General features: G+C 48.8%; 1 protein-coding gene across 3 annotated transcripts in view; it reads right to left on the minus strand.

Annotated features, from left to right (window-relative positions):
• Positions 1-221: 221 nt before the first annotated feature.
• The window catches only part of AMOTL1 (angiomotin like 1), a 137,425-nt gene continuing 113,475 nt past the window's right edge, over positions 222-24,171 (minus strand). For 2 of the 3 annotated variants that reach the window (XM_032640083.1, XM_032640081.1), the window contains exons 8-13: positions 21,437-21,586; positions 15,482-15,672; positions 11,783-11,908; positions 10,476-10,702; positions 7,163-7,438; positions 222-6,079 (exon numbers count right to left, since the gene is read on the minus strand). In XM_032640083.1, coding sequence (XP_032495974.1) covers positions 5,973-6,079; positions 7,163-7,438; positions 10,476-10,702; positions 11,783-11,908; positions 15,482-15,672; positions 21,437-21,586 — 1,077 coding nt within the window. In that variant the 3' untranslated portion in view covers positions 222-5,972. Of the gene's footprint in view, positions 6,080-7,162; positions 7,439-8,632; positions 9,224-10,475; positions 10,703-11,782; positions 11,909-15,481; positions 15,673-21,436; positions 21,587-24,171 lie in introns of those variants that run through there. The other variant, XM_032640082.1, reaches the window with a different exon arrangement.

The raw sequence follows: 24,171 nt of genomic DNA on the forward strand, positions 1-24,171 counted from the left end.
CCAGGGGTTTGGATGACTCATTTCCTCCTGGGATCAAAAGCATGAGGCCCACAGGGGCTGGGGGGAGGGAGGGGAGCACGTGGGATGCCTCTTGCCTCTTCAAGCCAAACAGCAAGTGAGGCTGCTTCCAGCAGTAAAATGAAATGAAATTCAACCAACATTCACTGAGCACCTGGTATATAAGTTCCTTGGGACAGAAAAGAGCAAGCGTGAGGGAGAGAGCCATTTTATCCATTTATTATATACAATATTAAGGCACAAGTTTAAGCAGCAAAGAATAGGAAAATCTTTGGCTGACCAACAGTATCAACATTCGCTGTGAGGGACATGCCGTCTTCTTGGATTTCCCCGCTCTGGACACAGACCCATCTGGCCGTGCAGCTCTGCACCCTCCACCTCTGCTTCAATACAGACTAGCAAATCGAAGATGCCAGAATCGTACACCAGAGTCTGCTGGAGGGAACACAGCACACGCCACCAAGCAGGGCGATGGCACACACAGCTGGCGGGAAGTGTGGCAGCACCCCGGCCATTGGTGCTTTGGCTGAGGTGGGTGCACGGCCTGCCCAGCCTCACAGAATGTCCCAGATTCTGCATGAGCCTCACGCGGAGAAGGAGCCTCCCCTTCCCCTCCGCAAAAGGGGAAAACACCTTAATTCAAAGAAAATCACTATGGATCAATTTGCTTACATTCTGGTTTGTAATAAATACTTACAGTTGTCTCTACGTGAACGGAATCTTAGGCAAACCACATGTAAACACACCACTGGGCACCAAAACTTCAGGAGCTGATACAAGAAAATACTGTATATGTACTTCATTATATTGAAAAAACAATATTTTAATTCCGTGAGGAAGCGAAGTTTCATGACAAAGAAACACCTCAGTCTTGGCCTAACATGACAATAACATGCACTTAAGTCTAACAGGGTTTTACAGAATTCCTACTGGAGGCGGCTACTCGTGAATGTACACTTACACCCGCGTGTACGCAGAGACGTGAACACATACAAGGCGTGGCAAGGGAGCGGGTTTTTTACAACGAACCCTCTGGAAGGTACGTGTACTAACGATGACTGTCCTCCTTTGAAGTGGTCACTCTGAAAGCCTCTGAGGGTCCAAAGACTCATCCCCCAGAAACATCTTAAGGACTTCTTTCAAAGAAAAAAGCTAAAAGGATGTGACTTACCTTAATCACCCATCTTTATTTATCCAACCAAGTGAATGACTTGGGATTATTTCCAAACTTAAGCCTGCCTTCAAAGGATGATGCTTTCTCATCTCTAAGGATAACCAGAGGAACATGCCAGGCCCCCAGATCCATTCTAACAGAGGCGTCTGCAAAGTGTTTCTACTAAGCACGGCAGTAATCAGCACAGAGTCTCGCAAAGGGTTACCTCTTAAGCAACGTGGGGTGAGATGAAACACTTGCATTCTTCTGGATATTAAGAAAAGAAACTCGACATACAACCTTACAGTCACACCTCCTATGTATGCACTGACATATACATGTCTTTATACCATTAAATGACCAGATGAGAAAGGGGGATACTACTTAAAAGGGACAGAAAAAGACTGCTCATTATTGACAGTTCCAGAAGAAATCCATTTACTGAAATGCTGACTTCTCCATGCTCCCAGCTGATCAGCTTCTGGTAACTTCTTAATTACTCTGCGCATCTCCCACAGAGCCACACACCAGAGGCAAACCCATTAAACAATCCTCATGTCGAATGAAGACGTTTTAAACCCACTGATTAATTAGCAAGAAAAAGGAAGAGAAAACCGACATTCATAAAGCGTATACCATGGCTGTGTCAGACTTGGAGGGGAGAAGCAGGCAACTGTGGGCTGGACCTTCTCTGTTTAAGAACAGTCGCCCGGCTCCCTTGTACCACGGTCCTCCAAGGCTTAGGAGGAGTGTGAGATCACTGGGGGCAGAGAGAAGCATGCCCCGCCGGCACCGGTGCAGACACGCAGCAGGACTTTGTTCTGGAAAACATACCTCTTTGCTCAGCTCCCAGCAGCCCAAGCGTGAGCTCCCTGCCTCAAAACCTTGCAACTCCTCCACCTTGCAAGTCTCCGCTGCCCCACCTGACGTCTGTGTTCACATCAGTCCCTGGGACTCAGGCTGCTGTAGGGAGAATTTCTCTTGCCATCAGCTACGGACAAGGACGCAGGAGCCACCTGCAATTGTCAGTGCTCAGCATCCTAGGGACACAGGAGGCTGCGCGCAAACCCAGGAGAGAACAGCAGTGATGGCTGGCTCCTCTGCAGGGGGCATTCCAACAGCCTCCCCGCTGAGCCACAGAACCAACGAACTCTCTCTTCCAAGTTCACAATCCATTGGGAGCAACTGTCTCGATCCAGCCCAAGTCCTGTGTAGTCAAATGCACACATAGGTTCCCAAGAGCAAGTTCTGCAAAACTGAAGGAGAGAGACATGCCTCCACTCTCTGCCCTCCAACCCGAGCCCTGGGAGGGACATGGCAGCCCTGTCCTGCATGCCTGCTCCAAGCAGACTGGGCATGACACGGTGGCTGGCTTCCCAACTCTGGGAAGCAGAAGAAAAGCTAATAAGAAAAAGCGAAGGAAAGGTTCTGCACACGCTCTGAAATTAGTGCCCAAAAGCAGCAACACCTCCTGCTGCACACAGTACCCCGGGCAGCACGCAGAAACCGCCAGGCGACACGCTGAAGGAAGAAGCGGAGTTACTCCAGCACGTCACCACACGAGGCCAAGGCCTTTACCCTTCACCCTGAGACACGGCTCGCGAGTTCATTAGCAGACACCACTGAAAAGTTCTGGAGAAGGCCCGGCCTCTGGACCACTCGCAAGTAAGTGCTTTTTAAACAGACTTTGTGGTCCTGCTTACAATGGAACACAAAGACTCCTACCTATACCTGTGTTTATGGGCAGTTCTAGCAGTTCTGGGCTTTAGTCCTATTTCTTAGCTCCCGGGGTGGCAAGGGGGCAGCAAGCTGTGTGTGTGTGTGTGTGTGTGTGTGTGTGTGTGTGTGTGTGTGTGTCTATGAGTGCACACATCACATAGAGGGGACAGAGCAGGTCAAGCTGTGGCACTTATCATCCCCAAGTCAGAGGCAGTCCAGCCTGTGTCGAAGGCACAGCTCCTCTCCCAAAGCCTCGGCTCAGATCCCAGCCTCTCCTGGGGAAGGGACTTGACCTCCTGAGCCCCAGTTTCCTCCTCTGTGAAATAAGGATGATAAACTCGCCCCTGCTCCCATGTGGTCTGAGGACTCATTAAAAGGGACTTACCCCAGTGCTTGCATACAGTGGGCACTAAAAAAACAGAGCTAGGATTATTTTCTGAAAATCCAGTGAGATCATATATTGTCAACGGCCAGAACACACAGTGGGAGCTCAGAAGCTGCATTTCTCCTAAATGCAAGCAAGGCTTCGAGCTATGAAGATGAAAAGTGTCAGGGCCCACAAAAGAAGACATTTCAAAACTATAGGTCCCTCTTCTTACGGAGGAGTCTTAGCAGGTTAGAAGAAAGATTAAGAACTACAGCACAACTGAAAAATGGTGACGTCTGTGTTTGCTTTCTGACAATTAACACGCCTGGCAACTCGGGGGACCAAGGAAAGCAAATGGGCCTTGTGCCTGAGCTGCCAACGAGATGTGCTGGGGCATAAAGATGAGGCTTTGCGGGAAACTGGGCTGCGGCTGTCACTCTCACCCGTTTCTAGGGGACACAGCCCATGTTTGGGGGAGCCCAGACACGGATGATGGGGGCCGGCAGAGATGACGTGCCCTCTTATTTCTAGACGTTTTCTTTCCATCCCCCACGTTCATCAGGGGTCAAAGTGTCCTTAAGAGAGTTAGTTGCCATCAACCGAGCCTCATCACCTATAAAAAGTGACGGGGACTGAGACTGAGATGGGGAACCCTCTGCCCCATCCCTGCCCTGACGTGTCCATACTCACCTGGCCTCCACACCAGCCACGGGGCCTCACCGCTCCCTCCTCACACCCAGGGCTGCTCTGGTTTCCCAGGCTGCACAGTCCTCAGCGATGCTTAACGCAGGACTGCAGAAGGCAACAGGCGCGATGCACAGCGCCTACCGCAGAGCAGGGCTTGAGCAGCATCCGTTCTGCTTACTCTCCTGACCACTAGGCAGCTCAGAGGCCACCTGGGCAAAGCCGTTGGTTTCCTTCCCCAACTCTCCCTCTCCAGCTCACACCTCTGTCATCCTTCCACCACCTCAATTTGGGGAGGCTTCACCCAGGTTACACTCCAAAGACCAACTCTAAAATGAGCCACCCAAGCAAAATTTCCTAAGTGATGCTGTCTTCAGGGCTTCATTTGGGTGGGACTTGAAAAAGCCTCAGAACTGGGGCTTTTATTTTTTTCTTTCTTTCCTTAAATAAGCATGAGGAAAGGGACCTGGGAAGACACAGATCCAGCTACCCTGCAGGGAGAAAACTATCAGGGCCCTGCGTGAGCATCTGACGGCCTGACGAGCTTCTCTCCTCTGATCCAGCACCTTCTAGATTTGTAAAGAAAGCCGATATCTGAGTATCTGAGGAGTCAGATGGGAAACCTTACAGCACAGGGATGAGGCCCACGACCTCACTCACTCCTGGCTCTTTGACCTGGTGTTTCCGTCTTACTTTGGACAAGTTGCTCCCAACTGAAATCCTGAAAAACCTGACCACACTGTATACATACTGGCCTGTTAGGTTACAAAGCAAGTTCCTGGCAGGGCAGAACTGATGTGCTGACACACACGTGCTGACGGTCACAGAGTCTGCGTGCTCATCAACAATGCCCAGAGGGATGCGAGGGGCGGGCAGAGCGGTGGCCACAAACAGTAGAAAGCGGGAGTGCCTGGGGAGATTCTAGATGCCACCAAGTCAAGTGTCACTCGCTTCCCGGAGTGCAGTCCTGAAAGTCCTACCTCAACAGAGCAATGAGGTGGAGATACCAAACTCCACGCAAGAGCTGATGTGAGAGAGAAAAAAGTCGGGCCCGTGAGCTTAATGCAGGATGTCACAGGGCTCGTGGATCGTCCGCCGAGTCGGAGCTTACCTAGTTCATGGCCAGAATGAGATCAACCACTGCAGCCCAACTCCTCAAAGGTGGAGAAAGCAGCCAGGGGACCCGCCATACGGCTTTGTCCCACCGGTCACGATGAATGATGAACGTTAAGTTACTGCTCTGATAAACCCCAGAACAAAGGAATTCTGTCATGGCTTGTCGCAAAAGGAAAAAAACAAAGGAAGGAAAAAAGGGCAAAATTAAAGAGTATGAAGCAGAGACAGAGATGAACTCAGAGAAGTGAGGGAGGATGCACACCAGGACCAGAAAGCTCCCGTCCTGTTTAGAAAATACTGCTCAATCCAGAAAAGCTAAGATGTCCAAACCAAGCAGGTAATGAGGTGAAGATGGCCTTTTAAATTCCCCATCACCCTGGACATTTCTCCTCCCTGCCACACCCACACGCATTCACAGGACACCCCATGGAGGGCACAGGTGATATTATTACGTTATAGCAAGATGGACTCTCTGAGATTCCTAGGAGGTTCTTCTCTAACAAAACAAGCTAAGAGGCAAGGAGAATGGGGAGTATTTCAAGGAAGATCCATGCCCAGGTTTATCTGTTTATAACCAGAGAATGGGTGTACACAGACCCTCCCCAAGAGATACATTTTCTGTACAACGGAAAAATTCCATTTCCTATTTCTTCTTTGTTTCCAAACCTACATGCATCTTCTCTCTTCCACCATATGCAGTAAAAATCCACGACATCGTCTTCATTTTCAGTCATGTAGGCCTTCTGTTTTTGTTTTGTTTTTAACATTTATAAAAAGTGTTCTCATTAATCTGAAATCCCGATCAGTTCAAATCATTCCTGATTTCCCATCCACAACCTTCTTGATCTTTCTTTCTCTTTGCCACGTTCCTTGCTCATCAAAGTTCTGTTGCAAAATTCAACAGGGATGCCGGTGTTAGATGAGAACTTCCATCATCTCCCCGTCAGGGAACTCGGGCTTGTGGAGCAAGCTGCTGACGCGACCTTTGTGGTCAGGTGACTTCCCGTGGCCAGGAGAATTCTCTGCCAAACAGAAGGGACACGTTAGCAGCCCGTTCCCCAGGAGGAGCACAGCCTTCCCAGCCCTCTCTAAAACGGAACCATTTAAGTACCACCCCTCACCATCGGTGCACGCGGCTAAGGCCGTAGCGCCCAGCCCACGGTGGACCAAAGCTAAATGACTGGCCCTGGGATTCAGACACAAAGAACAGAACTAGGACGTCATGGGAGAGGTCTGAGTGGGTGAAAGTGGCATCGGGACTTGGTGCGGAGCCCTCACCCCTGCTCTCCTCCTCTCCTCTAAACTATCAAGTGCACGCCACAAGCCAGGTCCTTGTCACATGTTCCCCACCTTCCCTGCAGAAAAGCATCCCAAGAATTAAATCTCCGAAAATAACATTGTGTTTACTTGTCTATTTTGGAGGATAAACACAGGGAACTCCTTTGGAGGAAACAATTCATTTACGCCCGGTAGCTCCCACCTCCTCCTCACCCCATGACTACGAACAGTCCAAAGCCACTTTTGGACTCATCGCCAAGCTCCTCCTAAGCTGTCTTCTCTTAAATATTTGACGGCAACTCCTTAGAACTGGCCTGAGTACTGGGCCAGTTCGCCTACTTTAAATCTACCTTCTCCTTCAATCAGGAGGTGCTCTCGACCCCGAATCCTTGACGAGTAAACACCTTGAAGGCAATGCCTTTGTACCTGTTGGTCTTGATGGACCTGGTGGTGCCCGGTATCAGCTCCCAAATATACTGGGGGCGGAGGGGGGGCGGGGAACTAATTCCCTAACATCCCCTGGAGCGTCTGTCTGCACACCTTCTGGGGAGGGGCTAGTTACAAAGCATACACTAAAAGGACAGATGCAACTTGTGGACTCCTTTAAATGCTAGTAAGTGAGGAGTCTCTACACACATTTCAATTCCAGAATAATAAAGGGCATGCAGAGCCTAAGTGCATTAGGGTAACCATAATCATAAGATAACCGGTAAAGTCAGAGTTGCTTGGGAGCCCTGCTCCCTCCCCAGCTCAACGAAAGCCTCCCCCTCTCAGGCCAGGGAGCGCTGAGGATCCCCGGAGCGTGAGAGGAGGCGGGGACCTCATACCCAGCTTCTCTGCCGTGCCCTTGGCCGCTGGGTGCTTCAGGACCGGGCTGTTGGAAGGGGTTCCGCTCAGCCGGCCGCGCGTGGGCAGGGAGGCCACACCAGGCCAGAAGAGCTCGGCGCTCTTGTCCGTCTGTGTGCTGCTGTCCTTGCTGCCTGTCTTTGCGTGGGCGCTGCTGGTCGAGGTGACAAGGGCCGCAGGAAATAGCGCTGTGGCAGGCGGGGTGGGCAGCACGGGGGTGGATGCGTGTTCATGGGGCTCCTTCCCCAGCAGCAACCCTGAGGGCCGAAGAGCAGCTTTTTCAATGCCATTCTTTAAAAACAAAACCAAAACACCTAGTCTGGGGCGGGGGAGGAGTTGTCATGTAAATTGGTTCTAATATAACATGACAAATGACAGGATACTATTATTCCCAGGGTGCTATGGAAGAATGGAGAAGAGGCACCTTATAGGCAGAGTGTCGAGGGGTGAGGGCATTCTTGCAAAGTGTTCTAGAGGCGATGCTTGCTTTACCTAATATGGCCCAGGAGGGCTAGTCCTGGGCAGTGGCTGTGTGCTTCAGAAAACCTGAAGGCTTCCCTGCTCCTAGACACGGTCCCATCAGCCTGCTGCTCTGCCTAATAGGCCCCGACACCCCTCCACTCTTGGTTAACGGATGGTCTCCTACAGGCCCCGGGTCAAAACAAACACGCTTCCTGATCAGGGCAACACAGAGCCGTGTACAATATTCCCCAAAGAGATCCTTGCAATGGAGAGCCATGTCCTCCAAGAAGTAGGAAGCCAGCTGGGCTCCTGGGAAGGACCACTCAGCTCTCTTCTCCCTCCCTGCCCGCCCCAGGAGCAGAGAGGCTGGGGCAGGAAGAGGGCGGGCTGGCTGGGGAAAAGGGAGGCATGACGCGCTGTGGTGTCCCTGTTCCTCAACGTCTTCCTACAAAGCTGGACAGAACAGTCACTGTTATGATGGTGAAATACGGCCCACGTTCAGAACAGTGCCAGCACTCCGGAACACTAGCCTGTAGAAAATGCGGTAAGCACAATCGAGTGTCTGTTCACGTATTGAATGAGCCAGCGATTCGTAACGCCTCTTTGCCAGGGCTATTTCAAGATGCCCATTCATAACAGAATGCAACTCAATCCAGCCTGTCTACAGCAACACTTCTCAAAATGTAATGTGCAGGGCTTCCCTGGTGGTGCAGTGGTTGAGAGTCCGCCTGCCGATGCAGGGGGACACGGGTTCGTGCCCCCATCCGGGAAGATCCCACATGCCGAGGAGCGGCTGGGCCCGTGAGCCGTGGCCGCTGAGCCCGCGCGTCCGGAGCCTGTGCTCCACAACGGGAGAGGCCACAACAGTGAGAGGCCCGCGTACCGCAAAAAAAAAAAAAAAAAAAAAAAAAGTAATGTGCCTATCAATTACTTGGATATATTGTTAAGATGAAGATTCAAGTCAGTGGGTGGGGCCTGAGAGTCTGCTTCTCTAAGAAGCTCCCAGGAGAGGGTGGTGCCGTGGTCCAAGGACCACACCTTGAGTAGCGAGGGGCTTTGGCTAGGTGCTTCACACACATCATCTCATTTCATATGAGGTAGGGCCTGTTGTTAGCCTTTGTCTTACAGAAAAGGAAATGGAAGCTTGGAGCAGTAAGTATCCCACAGTTAGAAGTATCAATAGCAGAAATGCGACTGGAACCCAGCTGTGCCTGCCTTTAAGTCCACCCTGTGTTCTTGCCACCTCATCGCCCTGTCTGGTGAAAAGCCACCGTCTGGCAAGGATGTTCTGTGGAACCAAGTCACTGGCCTGTCTTCTCACCTGGGAGCCCCTGAGCCATCACGAAGGTATATGTCATCACCTCTACCTCCTTCCAGAGCCCCTCAGGCAAGGGACTGTGGAAACACTTTGGGGACTGAGCACTGTACCTTTGCGAATTGACTGTGTGCCTCTGCCTGGAACCTCAGAGGGCCCCGCTCTGTTTTTGTGACACGTGGACACCAATCACAGTAACGAGGAGGAACACCAGTGCAGAGAACACAGCAACTCTTCCCGCAGCCGGGTCCTCTGGCTCCCAGGCCTGGTTGAGACACATCGGATGCTAAGGGTACAGGCACAGACCCCAGGGAAATGCCTGCCTGGGTGGATGTCACAGACTGGCCTCTGCCAGGGAGGTTTCTATGCGAGCTGAGCACATTCAGACTCCCCTACCAGGCCTGCCTGAGCACCGCTTCCAAGGCTCTCTAACTGGGGTGGGGAGCTAAGTGTCCTTGGGAGGGTCTTTGAAGATCCCAGCTGCTGTCCACACACGTCCTCTTTGAAGTGCATTTCCTTGGAGGGCAGGGGCTGCAGAAGTAACCCGTGGGGGAACTTCAAACAGAGATTGTGGCTGGGTGCCTTTGATCACCCCAAGTCTGTCACGTTCGTTCTGGAAGCTCTTATCCCCTTTGGCACGAAGCAGCCAGGCTCCTCTGGGGTTCTGTTTTGAGAAAAACAGGCTCACGGCTCCTTAGATAAACAAAACACACTCTGAGCCGGGGAAATGCATCAAAGAAGGGCCAGGGCCCTGGGGGTGTGGAGTGCCGGGGACAAGAGCGGAGGATGCATGTCAGGGAGCACTGCCTGCGAGCCGGGCGGCTCTGCCGCTTCTCTCCAGACCCAGCCAGCCTCCGTCACCCCAGGAAACGTGTTCGTGGCTGAGACCACACGTTTGCAGAACTCTCCTCAACATTCTGCCTGTCTAACAACAATCCAGCAAAACCACCGCCACCAGAACTTTGCACTCGAGAGCACTGCTTCCCAAGCGCTTTCTCTCCATTATCTCATTTTGCCCTTGCCATGACCCCATGGGGTGCAGCAGGGCAGACACCTCCAGGCACCGCCCTGCTCTGCGAGACACAGAAGCAGAGGTGGAGCAGTCTTACCACTGGTCTGGGGCAGAGCCAAATTCAGAGGCCTGAGGTCTCTGGGTTTTTCCCATTAGAACATTTCACATTAAGGGTCACCTCAGCTTTCAACAATGATGATGATAATTATGAGGTGAACCAACCCGTGGTTAACAGCGACTCTGGTGGGGTGGTCTTTGCTTCCACCACCAAAGTGTGCTTGATTATCCTTCCCCGCTTTCCATACGAGTAAACTGAGACTGGGGAATACTCAATATTTCTGCTCTCACAAGGGTGTCTGAACTCCTTTGGTCAGATGAGGTGCCTCTCAATGTTTGTGTGCCTCCTCCTCTTCAGAGCCTCACCTCAGGAGGGGCGGGACTTGCCTGAGGGGGCGGGGCTAGCCTGGGGAGGGGTGGGGCTCTCCTAGAGAGGGGCGGGGCTCACCTATGCTCCCCTTCCAGGTCTTCTCCTCCTTCCTCTCCTCGGCTAACTGGCTGCTGGTGAGCGAGGTCTGGCGGGAGTGAGTCCCAGTGGCTGCAGCGATGGACGGGACAGAGCGAGCCGGCCGCAGGCTGGAGGAGTCCGTCTTCCCGGCGTCTTTACGGGATCGCTGCTGGAGGACCTTAATCATGGCATCCTTCTCTATGATTTTGGCATGGAGATTTTTAATACTGTGTAACAAAACAAAAGTCATGATCAAAAGCCATCTGGCTAGAATAACATGAACATTTCTCTCAGGATGCCCAGGGACTTTAATTATAATTCAAGGACAGAGAGTTAAACGCAGTGTAAGTCTTCAGTTACAATCTCCAAATTGCAGAAGACGGATCTTTTGTAGTAGCTGAAAAGGGTGCACCTTCTGTGGCCCCTCAGGAGACTCTGGGATGTCCTGGGACCCCAGGGACACACAGTTTGAGTGACCACGGCCACCCAGCAGGGACCTCCTGGACTGAACTGTGTCTAGGACCCTGGCAGTGGGAGGCATGGAGAAGCAGTAGGAAAGCACACAGACTCAAGGCTCACACAGGGTGGGCTGCTCAGGAGGGTCCATTTCCCTATTTTCTGAGGAAAAAAAAAAAAACAGACGGACAGGTTTTCTGTGAGAAGCTGTTGTTTTCCTCCCTGAAGGTCAAAGATGAGAATCAGAAAACACGTGAGTTCTTTTCACAACCCAAATAGTAACTTGCTGAGCTTACCAACGACTCAGTCCTATTTTCACATCTGCAAAATGAGAAGCTCAGCTTCCCAGGGCTCCGCGGGGAGGGCTGGGGGTGGGCGGCAGGCTAGCTCCATTATGTCACCAAGCCCGTTGGACGTCTTGTTTAGTCCATGAGAAGAATGCATTAGCTATATAAGTTCTTTATTTCTGGCTGGAATATATAAATCCTGGCTCAAAATCTCTGAGACTTTGGAATATGATGTTTCCCCTGTCCAGCTGGTAATGTCTAGAATGTTGTAGAGACAGACACCCAGAAAACACATGGGCATCTAAATTCTTGTTATTAGCCTCCATCTTAAAACCTGCATCTGACATGAAATTAGCCCCCAGAGACTTCAGGCTCCAGGCCCGTTGTTGAGTAGACTCTTTCCCTTCTCTCTGGGGCAGGGTGGGAGGGAGAACTCAAGCTTGAAGCTGCTCAGAACAGGAAAGGGCTGAAGTGTGAGTGCAAACATCAGGCTGGCGGCCCCACTGGGGTCTTGAGGGAAGTGCCCAGAGTGGAGCCTGGTGGCCGCGCACAGCTGTCCCTTACGTGTACTCCATGTCCTGACATCTCCTGGTGGCCTGCATCACTTCCCCCTCCTCCTGCCAGATGTGGGCCTCCAGCGAGCTCTCGCCATAGCTGCCGTTCCTCGAGTGGTTGATGATCGTGGTGTCCCTGGCAACACAGAGAATGATGCTCGTGGGGAGGGGTCCAAGGGTGCCACACTAAAAATCTCTCTCCACAGACTCCTTCAGCCCTTGCCCTCTCCTAAATCCTGGCCAATTCTCTCCCTAAATTGCTAGAACTAAGATAGTATCTAAGGAAAACAAAATAAAACCCCCAAATCCAAATCCCCTGCCCCTTCTACTAATGACATCGAATTCTAAGCTACGTGGCGTGCTCTGAATACGGACACTACTGCACATCTACAGGTTTAACCTACTGACATGTGGATACTGATATTACCATAATGGTTAGTATTTCTAAGCTTGTAATCTTCCATACTCACTTCTCCTTTCTCACTTTCTCAATCAGAGTTAAAGTTTTATTTCTATTTCTCACCCATATAGCAGCTATTTCAAGTATGTTACAGTAAATGGGGACTCAGTTAATCCTTGAAACGGAGACTGGCCCTCCCGGACAGCGAGGCTCCGGCTGAAGCCCCCTTCACGTTCGCATTCGAGCTCACCGCTTTTATGAGCCCCTGCCTAGGATTCAGCTCCGTTCAGAGTGACAACCGTACTGGGCAGCAGGGCACAAAGATGAGGAAGACACACACCCTGTCCTTGGAAAGTCTAGTCGAGGGGGTAGAGTGAGGGGAGGGACAGACAGAGGGAGACTGCAAAGCAGTGTAGCCGGGAACAGATGCCTGACTGAAAACCACTGGTCAAAGGTAACTGTTCCTCCTGCCACTGGTTTTGTCAATTGAATTACTCCTAATTAATGACGACTGGTAAAAACAAGATAACTGCGCCATCTAAGTGATCCAAGTATGTCTTAGGCTGAAAGGCCCAAAATGTCTCTGATCAGTGAATCTTAAACTAGTAAGAAATCATCCAGCCAAATATTTCACATCCCTTTAACTTCATTTTCCATTGTTACAATCATATTCATATTTAAAATCTTACAGCTCTTTTCTAGAACACCCAAAAAAGCAAAAAAGGGGGCCCTTCTTTTGTCTCTTTTAACAACAGCTATCCATGAACGAGCGTTTCCTTCATGCCTAGGCCTGCGTGAAGCAGGCTACCCGTGGTATCTCATTTAGTTCTCTCAGGAACTTGTGCAGGAGGCATTACTATCCTCATTTCAAGATGAACGAATGGGTGACCTTGCAAGAACACCCAGTTAGTGAAGGTGGAAAGGGATTCAAATCCAGATATCTCTGACTCCAAAGTCCATGCCCGTAACCATTACTCGACGCTCCCAAGTCTCCTGTATCTTCATGAAGAAGGCCTCCGCAAAGGTACATGAATGATAAGATAAACCAGCGACGAGGGCACACGTGAGAATATGGCTAAGTGCAAACTGGCTGAAAACCAATCAGAAAGCCAAATAACACAGAAAACCAGCAAACATACTGACAAAATTATAAATTCACTGCATGGTACACAAAAATCATCAAGATAGGAATCAGTGGCCAGAAACATTTTCAACCGATTTTTTTTTTGGAGAGTTTAGGTAGAGCTGGAGACAAATTTAAAAATCCACGTTTATAGTGTCAAGGACGGCAGGTACAACTAGACGAAAATGACTTCAAAGGTAAATACACACAGCTCTCCGCAAAATATTACATTACTTTGAAATGCTCAAAAAGTTTCAAAAGCTTCTCCACCCACACAAAATAGGCCCAGCCTCTCAATCTTCTGATCAGCGGTGCCAAAATGCACCAAGACGGCAAAATCAGTTGTACTACAAATATCACTGCCTGTAAACATGAAGTATGTAGCAGTAGCTGACGTCACAAAACTAACGGCCGGAAATAGCCATTTTTACCAATTCTTATGCAGCCATTTAGATCTAGGCAATAAGAGCTTAGAATTTTGACCTTTCTCAAAATTTCTTCAGTTTCCTTTTCTCCCTTTTTGTCAACAGAAAAGCAATGCTAAACTATAGAGGTCTTCTTTGAAAAGAACATTAAGATTGGAGCTAAAAACATGACCTCCTCTGAACTGTGTTTTCCCAAGACTGTGGGAAGCAGTGGTCGGTAGAGGGGAGGGTAGTTCCCCATGGAGCTGTTAGATGCTCAACAGATACATGTGGAAGCAAAGAATGGGGGAAGGCAGGGATGGTGGAAAGGGTCCCCATCCATCCATCCATCCATCCATCCATCCATCCAGGACTTCAAACAGAGCAGAGGTGGAGAGCAACAGGGCTGGGTAAATCCCAAAGGATTATTCTCTGAGGGCAAGAGGTGTTTCCCCTGCTCGAAGGATGACGGCCAAGGCTGGGCCTAGCACAGCGTGAGTGGGGCTGACCATCTGTGCACTCTGGCTGGTTCTACTCACGACATCCCCCCACCCCCATCCTGTGCCCAACCAGGAGTCTCATGCCTCAGACCAGTTCATTCCCCTACTTCTTTTACATTCAAGTCCCATTCATCCTAGGACCCCAAGCATGCATTAATCTGATAAATCAAAAAAGCTGAGACAACAATGACCCATAAAGGCCCTGGGTCATGCTTCCAAGGTAACGCACTTACATTGTTATTGGGGCTTTAGTGTCCTCAGCCAGGGGAATACGGTCTGGTTTCCTGCTCATAACCAGTCAAGAATTATAATTTCCATTTCAGAAACTGGGTAAGTTCTGAATAAAGTGACACTCAGAAAGGCTGGTGCAGTCACACACCTATAGTCCGCAGCAGAGGGACAATTCAATGCTCAATATATTGAATAACTTATGGGTGAAAAGCAGGGCTGGTAGAACGCACAGCCACGCAAGTCAGGCGAGGTCCAGCAGTCAAGGGAAACTACCTGCTCATTCAGACAAAGGTAGAGCTTAACGGGATTATTTTGTGAACTATCGAGCATTCCGAGCTAATTTTTAAAGTAAAAATAAGGCTGTGTGCCTGCAACAAAGGAGATAAAGCAACAGAGGTAATAACTGACAGCAGCAGCAAACGACTGCAAACCAAGTGAAATCAGGCTTTGAGTCAGACAAATTTCAACACTTACTACCAGTGTGATCTGGAATAAACCACTGCATCTTTCTAAGCCTCATTTCTTCACCTACAAAATGAGGATAATAATAGTTCCCACTCTCAGGGCTGTTATGAGGATTGCATATTCTTGTCTGGTCCATGAAACATACCCACTGTTTAAAAGAGCATAAAGTATACTTTCCCAGCATCATTCTTAAAGACCACATAGTACTCCGCTGTGTGGATGGAGTTGAAATTATTGAATGAATCCCTCTTGTTGGGCTCTACTCTATTTTAAATGTATTGATGTTTTCAACCACACAGGGATAAAAACTTATGTAACTTCAGGCACTTATATAATATAATGATTTCCTTAAGATAAATGTGGAGAACTAGAATTTTGGAACCAAAGGAGACGTACATATTGCCAAAATCATCCTCAGAAACATTATACCACTTTGCTCTCCAACTAGCACTACAGCCACTTTATAATTATTTTTAACTGTTCTCACTCCCTGGGATGCATCCCTGAACCCCTCTGGACACTCTGTGTTTTACACTCTGTTTTTCCAGCTGTGCTTTTCCAAGCAGCACAGTTCCACGACACTCACCTCTCGGCCGCTGCAGTGACTGCAGCGTTCATGGCGAAGTGCCGGATGGCGCTCTCCTCTACGTACTTCTGCTCCCACTTGGTCATGTCAGCCTCCAGCGCCAGGATCCGCTCTTCCTTCTCCCTTACGAGTTCCATGAGGGCCGGGGCATTGTATTCCGGCAGGCTGGCTAGCTGGCCGTTTCCGTGTTTCTGGAAGAAGTAACATCTTTTTTTTTTTTTTTTTTTTTTTTTTTTTGCGGTACGCGGGCCTCTCACCGCTGTGGCCTCTCCCGTTCCGGTGCACAGGCTCCGGACGCGCAGGCTCAGCGGCCGTGGCTCACGGGCCCAGCCGCTCAGCGGCACGTGGGATCTTCCCGGACCGGAGCACGAACCCGCGTCCCCCGCATCGGCAGGCGGACTCTCAACCACTGCGCCACCAGGGAAGCCCAAGTAACATATTCCTGCTGAATCGGGACTATAACGTAGACCCTGGGTGGGCAGAGTAACCCACGTGGAGCACGCACGGTTCACCCAGATCCTGCAGCACATTCACCCTTGCTCCCTGCTCCAGCACTGATGACCCGAATGGGGGTGGATTCTGACACCATCAACCTCTATCCCCACTTCCTCTATCTCATTTAATTCTCCGGGAGCTCTATAAAACAGAGAGTATTATCCCAATTTTACAGATGGAAAAACCAAGCTGCTGAGAGATTGAATGAACTATTCCTTGTCTCTAAGCTGATCAGTAGCAGGGTCAGGGTTCAAACCCAAGTCTGTCTGCCTATATCCAGCTTTGCATGACAGTAAGTGGCCTGTCCAATGTCTTGCAGTTTATTTATACCAAGAGCCAGAACAGGAACGAAGTTTGGCTTCCTGGTCTAGGACACTTTCTCCAGAGTTCAAGGAAGTGATTCAGCTGTTTGCTTCCCCTGAGGCTGGGAGATAGAATGGGAAGGCACAGGAAGTGGGCTGTGAGATGCCTTAAGGGCATGCTTGCCCAGCCTCCCATCTGGGAAACAGAAATTAAGACCTGCCCCAGATGGAAGCCCAACAATCAAATAGGATAATAAACATGAAAGCACCTAATATACTTTAAAGGGCTAACCAAAGTACAGTGTTACCAGAAAAACCTCTAAGGCAAGTCAAACTCAGTTTCCAGCCCCTTCTCTCCATCTGTGTCCATAAGAGAGAAGTGTTATTCGGATAACACAACACCAAGCGGCTGCGTTATCTGAATAGCTCATGAGCTGAGGATATTCACTTTTCAGATTTTCTCCCTTCTAACTCAGGGATAGTATTTCCTCTAAACAGATGACTGAGAGGATGAGGAGGTTTGACTTTCTGGCCAGTGGTGGAGATGGGTCATCTCGGGAACCCGGGGTTAGGAAACCAGTCAGGCCTGAGCTACTCAAGGGGAGAAGGATTTCATCCCAGCTCTTCTCTGTCCTGGGACATGCATTCCCCTCCTATTTCCCAGTGATCACAAACTTTAAATGCAGCGTTGTTTGCAAGGTGAGAGGTACCTTTCACCCTGAACCACATAAATTACCCAGAGCAACAGCTGGGCATTTGAACTGCACTGCTGGAACCCAATCCCACCAGACAGAAGAGAACAAACGGGCCTACGGGCTTTTTGTAGACCATATGCTTCTATCTGATTCTTGAAAGCTACAAATACAAGTCATTCTAGGATCCAGTGGTAGCTGCCCAGTGGCCGGCATTTAAGCCAGAATAGAGTGGAAAGCGTGTACCTGTCCTCATCAGCCTGCATAGGAAGCCACCGACCCCATCAAGCCAGGCACCCGGCCTCAGGGCAGGAGGACAAACAAACCAGTCCACTGAGATGAGAAACTACCCTGTTAGAAACTTTCCAAGAAAAAAGATCCCACAGCCTCACTTAGCTGCCATCTATGGTTTCTATCCAAATCCCTTGTGTTGCCACCTCGGCTGGTGACCTGCTCAGGTCCTTAAGAGCTGTTTAAATAAATGCAAGAATTCAGACACTCAAGAGTTCAGAGATAGCACGGTCTAACAGGTAAATACATCGCCCAGAAAAACAGATGAAGGGTCAGGCAGGCCAGCTTTTGCTGCCCGTTCAGCTAGTCACCAAATATTTACTAAGCACGCACCCTGTGCAGGGGATACCACAGTGACCAATACAGATAAAAATCTTTGCCCTCAGCGTGTTCACCTGGGAGAAAAGGCCTAAATTTGCTACATGACCTTGGGCTGGTCTCTTAGCTGCCCTGGACCTTGTTCTGCCCTTCAAGAACATTCCCCACTTCTTTCTTCTACCTCCTAAGACTACTGTGGAAGTAAGACGTGAAAATTACTTTCAGCTCTTTTCCAGAAAGAAAAGATTGTGAGTTCTTAAAAATGTTAAGTTCTCTTCCTCTTTTACCATTATTTCGATTTCACTTCCCCCCAACTTCTAGGAATGCTTAAGTACCACACTTTGCCTCCCAAAGTAGAGGGAGATTACTTCTAATAACAGAACCTGTTCATGGACAGCTGCTCTTTCCTGCTGGTCCTAGTGTCCTGACCTATCTTCCCTCTCCGACCTTCTTAGTCCAGCCACACTTGTCACTTTTTTTTTCAATGGGATTGGAAAAGTTGGAGTAACTTGGGCACCACAGATGCCCTAAGCCATCAAATGACTCTGAAGGTAATGAAGAGAAGAACAACAATGATAGTTATCCTTCCTTCACCAAGTGCTAAGTGTCAGGCACTGTGTAAGTACTTTGTGCAGATTTTCTTATTTTTAGTTACATGTATACGGTAAATATAATTTATGTGCCCCATTTTAGAGACAAGGAAGTGAAGGCTCAGAAAGATCCCTTTTGTAGTAGGAGAAGAAGGCAGCCTAACCCCCGAGCCTATGCTCTGACTCAGTTCACGATTCCATGCCACTCTGCTCACCTCCGGCCTACCCACCCTTCTGGAAGGTTCCAGAAGAAATAACTTGCAGGAGTAACTGGAGCTCACTTGGGGGCTCTGTGTGGAGAGGGCCAGGTGGAGAGGCTCAGCTGTGTCCTGGCGTGGGTCTACGGCAGAGCCCTCGTGGGTGTTGATTCAAAAGTGCTCTAAGCTGTTCTCTCAATGGTCCCTTCAGAATGATTCTCTGTGGGAAGAGGCAGGCAGTGTGGTCTCACTGCTTTGTTGAGGGGAGAGATGACAAGGGGCTTTATTTATTTTGTGTGACCTCAGTATGCCTTCTAATGGGGTCAGGTAAATGCCTCGGTGACCCCGGGGTGAAGGAGCAGTGTGCGAGGTGGGCTGCCCACATCCGGGGTGGACACATGTGTGAGCTCCTCAGACTAAATAGGAGGAAGCAGATCAGAGAGGCAGAGTTTCTCGGGTGACCCCACGCTCCAGGGTGGACGCTGGTCACCCCTGCTGGGGGCCAGCGGAACTCTGATCACCACACTTGTCCACAGACTCCAGGCAGGAGTTGAACCAAACTATAGTATTGGCCACGTGGAACTATTAAGGTATTTTGGTGGACTTCTTTGTAACAACACTTTTGTCTTTTCTGGTTATAGAATAATGTATGCTCATAGGTAAAATGAGAAAATGAAGTATTAAAGGAAAAAATAAAAAATAATACTCATCTTTTTAATGAGTAGGCAAAAGCAGGGAAAAGTAGGGAAATCCCCAAGTGCCTTTCATAACAGAGGAGACAGATTAACATTCTCATTAAAAAAACAATTGTAATATTATTTTAAAGAGATGCTGGGCAGCAAAGTTCTGTTTAAAGATTGTCTCCCCCCTCTCTGGTCTCATGTCAGCCGTACACATCTAGGGATCTGCTGTCAGCTCCCGAAGACAAGTCCAAAATGCAAACCACGTAATTCCCCAGGACAGCCCTGATTCTGAAACTTCTGTCCTCCACAGGCAGCCGAAATCTGACAGCATCCTTTACAAACAGTGGGAAAGCTGTGTTTGCTGCTCTGAGGAAAAAAATGTGCCTGAGTGTGTGTGGGTCTGAGTGTGCATACGGGAATGGTCCTCTGTGGCAACAGAGAAATTTTTCAAATAATGCCTCATTCACATTTCTTCTTGATACACAACAAGGATAATGGAGCTGAGTCTGGTTTCTTTCATCCCCCCTTTTTATTTCTTAAAGAAAAAGACATCTTGTGAAACTAAATGTTGATGATAATGTACAGGAAGACATTCTTATACATTTTGGATAAATTGGTATATTTACTTTGTAGAGTGATCTGGCAATATCTAGTGATGTTTTGCATATCCATTTGTTATCCAGAAATCCCATTTTTAAGTATATCCTCTTGGGAAGCTCTTACCTTTTTTTGCAAGGAGACATGTAAAAAGTCAGCTTATCAGAGTACTGCCTGCAACAGCAATACCACTGGCACAAATCCCAAAAGCGATCAATGGGAGAGATATAGTTTAGAATACGTATAGTAGCTGAAATGAATGAAGAGTCTGTTTTCATAGCACTCAAAATAGAAGATCCAGGGATAAGTAATTTAACTATAGGGCGTGGGTGGCACTTTAACTGGAAAAGAACATTCTTTTTTGCTCTAAATACTGAGATGTGCCCATTCTGTCAGCCAAAGACTCATAAATACCCACCAGGTGCCAGCACAGTACCAGACACCAGAGAGCCTGCCCTCCAGTTGGAGAACTTAAGATCTCAATAACGGAGCAACAGAAAATGGCTGAAGGGTGGCCCTGAAATGCCAGAGAATGCAGCACAGGTTAGAAGGATCAGAAGTCCAGAGACAGACTCACTTTTCCCTGTGAGCTATCAACTAAGCCAAGTTGGTAGGGGCCTGGGTGGGCTCCTTGATTTTCTGGGCAATCTCACTAACACCTCCATCTCCAGCCAAGTACATACGCCCAGAGGGAACTGTGTGCACTGCCATGAGAAAGGGCTGAGCTGGCCAGAGCATATGCTTTCAAGTGTTTTCAAGTGTTTCAACCATAACCACTATGCCCTATCCACCAGATAATTCCACGGAGTCCTGTCTCGCATTTCCCTGGTTCCAAACTTAGAGCACACTCTTCACCAGCTGCATAGAGGGCTTTGCCCACCACGCTGGCTGATGACACACCAGGAGCCCTTGACCCGCTTATAATGGAGCCCGGCCCAGCTACAGGACTCCTCCTCTTGCCAAGGCCCACGAGGACCCTGGGCTGGGGTGTTTTACTCTGAGTTTATTTGCAGCTGAATTACATGAACAGCTGTTACCAGGAGAAACAGGGAGAGGCAGAAGGACACGGAACTTATGGCCAATATTATTTTCTAGGGATAGTCTTGACTCCTTCCTGTCCTTTACCTCTGAAAACTCACTGACGATCAGGTCCTCCCAATTTCACCCCCGTTCTAGGTCCCCCGTGGATTCCCACTGTCACTACACCCTAGATGACACTAACAGCTTTCGGGCTGGCCCCCCTGACTTCAACATCTGTTCCTCCAGCCCCTCCTCTGACACCACCAGAGGGCTCCTCTCCTGATCCTACAGGAAAAAAAAAATCCAGTCTCTCAACCTGACCAAAAGTCCTCCACAAACTGGACGTTGCCTCCAGCTGGTATGCTCCCCCAGCTGGCTGCCCCCAGCTGTCCTGGACCCACCACGTGCCTCTCATCTCTCTCCTCCACGCATACTCCTCCTCTATCTCTGATGCTTCCCCAAGAATGGCCAACAAACTCATCCTTCGAAGTCCAACTCAAATGTCCTGCGCTATGAAGCCGTCTGCACTCGCATTCCCCCATACCCAGTGCCCAGGGGTCACCACTTTCTCCCTGTCAAGACGTTTGTCTCTCCAGTGAGTGGACTTACTGGTTCCTCCACTGGCCTCTGTGCTGGACCACGGAGGACAGCAAGCTCTCGTTTACCCCTGAATCCTCAGGGCAGAGCGCAGAGCCTGGCGGGCAGCAGGTGCTCAGCTCCGTGGCCTTCACAGAACGCCTGCGCCAGACTCCGAGGGCCCCGCCCCTCACCTGCTGGGTCCTCAGGGCGTCCAGCTCCCTCTCCAGCCAGGTGCGCAGTCTCCGCTCCATCTGCTCCCGCTTCTCGCAGGCGGACTGCAGCTGGGTCAGGGCCTGCTGCAGCTTCTCAACCTTCTCCACGTATGCCTGCTTCTCTCGGAGCTGAGTGGAGGAGGAGAGGAAAAGGGAACACGGAATTTGGACAGTGATCCTCAAAGCTGGGGTGGAGATTGGGGGTGTGTGTGTCAGAGTACCCCGAGACGCTATTTAAACTACAAGTGCATGTACCTTCTCCACTCCTATCCCTCAGGTGTGCTGGGACAGAAAAGATTTAGACGAAGGCCACCAGTTACACCTAAATCAGCTGGGATGCTAGGAACTGAAGACCCTAACAGGCCACCTGCTTTCAGTCATTTATACAGCTCTGAGCTCAATCCATGGTTATCGCTGAGTCATTACAGCATCAGCAGGCATTGGAAATGAGGTTAATAAAGATTTTTTAAATGTTATAAGGAAATGCTTATTCTATAATGTTAACTGAAAAATCCAAAATCAAAAATTATATACATTATCACAACTATGCCTGCCTATCTATCTATCATCTATGTATGAAAAAAGACTGAAAGGAAATAAAAGCATCAACTGTGTTTGTCTGTATGGCAGAAAAATAATTTTTCATCTTCTTTACTCTCTTCTGTATTTTTCAAATTTTCTATAACTACCGATTACTATTAGAAAAATTGCGTCTGTATGTATCTATGCATGTGTACCCATTTGTGTATGTGTGAATGAGTATGACAATATCTGATTATAGATACTTGTGGAGTGATTTCCTCCTAAAGATTTCAGAGCCCTTTATGGATGACAGCCCTGGAGAGACGGGAAAGGCCTAATGAACACGCAAACCACACAATCACTGAGGAGAGGCAAATTAAGGTAAAAACTGATTTATGTAAATGTCACATCAGGTGTGGATTTAGACTCACTGATCAACCACTTCAAATTCTTACCCTCAGACTTTGTTTTCTTCCAGTTAGGAGTTTGACCCATGTTCATAAATCCCAGGCACATTTCTAACTTTCTGGGGATTGGCTGGTGCCAAAAATCAGACTGAGGCTTTTCCTTGATCTGGTCCCGGGTGAGAAGACACCAGATGCCATTTCCTGTGACTCCGCACCTGGGCAGGCAGATGCCTTGCCGGTGATTCAGATCCTGAGTTCAACCACTGGCAAGTTGGAACATGCTAGCGATTTAAGTGCTCGCTGCAAAGGGTGGTTTCTGACTTAGCAGGCAGCCCTGCCAGGAGCAATGCCTGTGCCCTAGCCAAGACCACTGCGATGAAAAACGAGGTGCTTCTGACATTTAGCCGGGGGCACGGACAGCAACTTATAGCCTTTTCTACACCTGCTCTTGGGATTAGTTTTCATCTGACTCTTTCATTCACTGTGCCTCTGATTGTCTGAGGACCTACTAACTGCAGGTTCCTGTGCTAGAAAAGCCTCATCTGATAAACTATTTTGTGAGTACCATTCATACACCACTTACCATGTCGTAGACTGTATACCATTCTCTGAGTGTGTGGCCCCTAGAATATAAGTGCCACGAGATTTGTCTGCTTGGGGCAGAGCGCACAATACGTCCCCAAGGCCTGGAACAGTACCTGGCATCCAGCTGGTACTCAATAAGTATTTGTTAAATGAACGAGTTAATATTATCACTAACCAACTGCAAGATTCTTGGAGGCATCGATCTCTCTCATTCACCCTTGGGTCAGCCTTAGGTCTAGCAAGGAGTATATAATGATGATGATGACTAGTAGTAACAGTAATTAATCGGCCAACATTTTGGAGGCCCTACCATGCCAAGCTTTGTGCTTTATATGAAGTATCTCGTTTGATCCGCCCAATAACAATAGAAGGTAAACTCTTTTATTACCTCCATTTAACAAGTGAGAAAACTGAGGACTGAGTAGGTTAGTGACTCACTCAAGGTCACACAGCTGATACACCACCCGTCTAACTCACGTGGTCTGCCTCTAGAGTCCAAGCCCTTAAGCATCATGGGAAGTTATGGTAAGCACTCAGTGTGAGCCATCTAAACTGAGTTAAGATCCTTTAAAAGAAACTTTAATAAGAACAAGGAGGGACACTGGAAGCCAGACACATGAGACATTTTGGAGAAGTTACATACAGTCAACCAAACACAGATCCTATATAAATATAATGACAAGAAAAGACCCATAATGCTGATTATAAAGAACCTGTCTTCAAGGAGTTCACAACTTTGCTTTAACAGAAATATTAAAATTAAAATGTTTCAAAATTATCACTTTCCTTTGCTCCATACATGGAGATGGAGCCTTGATAAGTGCCCTCAGAATGAGTACTGGCCTCCCTTCCTCAAAGCAGACCTCCTGTCCTTCAGGGGTCAAGGTCACTTTCTGTAGCAGATAGTTTCCTGTTTAATGAGTTGTTTGCTGGTGACAAGGAAGAGACTCTGGGGCTGTTGCCTGGGATCCTCATGCTAGTATTAAAACTGTACATAGGACTTGTGGGGTTTAACGGGACAGGTTGAATGGACAAGACACTACTGACTTAACAATCTTCCCCTTTAGCTGCACTAGCCTTGAAGGTGAAGTTTGCTGAGACACCCAAGCCACCTGGCGCCAGGAGATGTTTCCTGAAGGAACAGCTTTTTATTGTCGACAACAACAGCAACAGCAGTTGGATTAATAATAGTGCTGTTTC

This window comes from Phocoena sinus, chromosome 8 (assembly GCF_008692025.1).
Source record: "Phocoena sinus isolate mPhoSin1 chromosome 8, mPhoSin1.pri, whole genome shotgun sequence".
Classification (NCBI taxonomy): Eukaryota; Metazoa; Chordata; class Mammalia; order Artiodactyla; family Phocoenidae; genus Phocoena; species Phocoena sinus.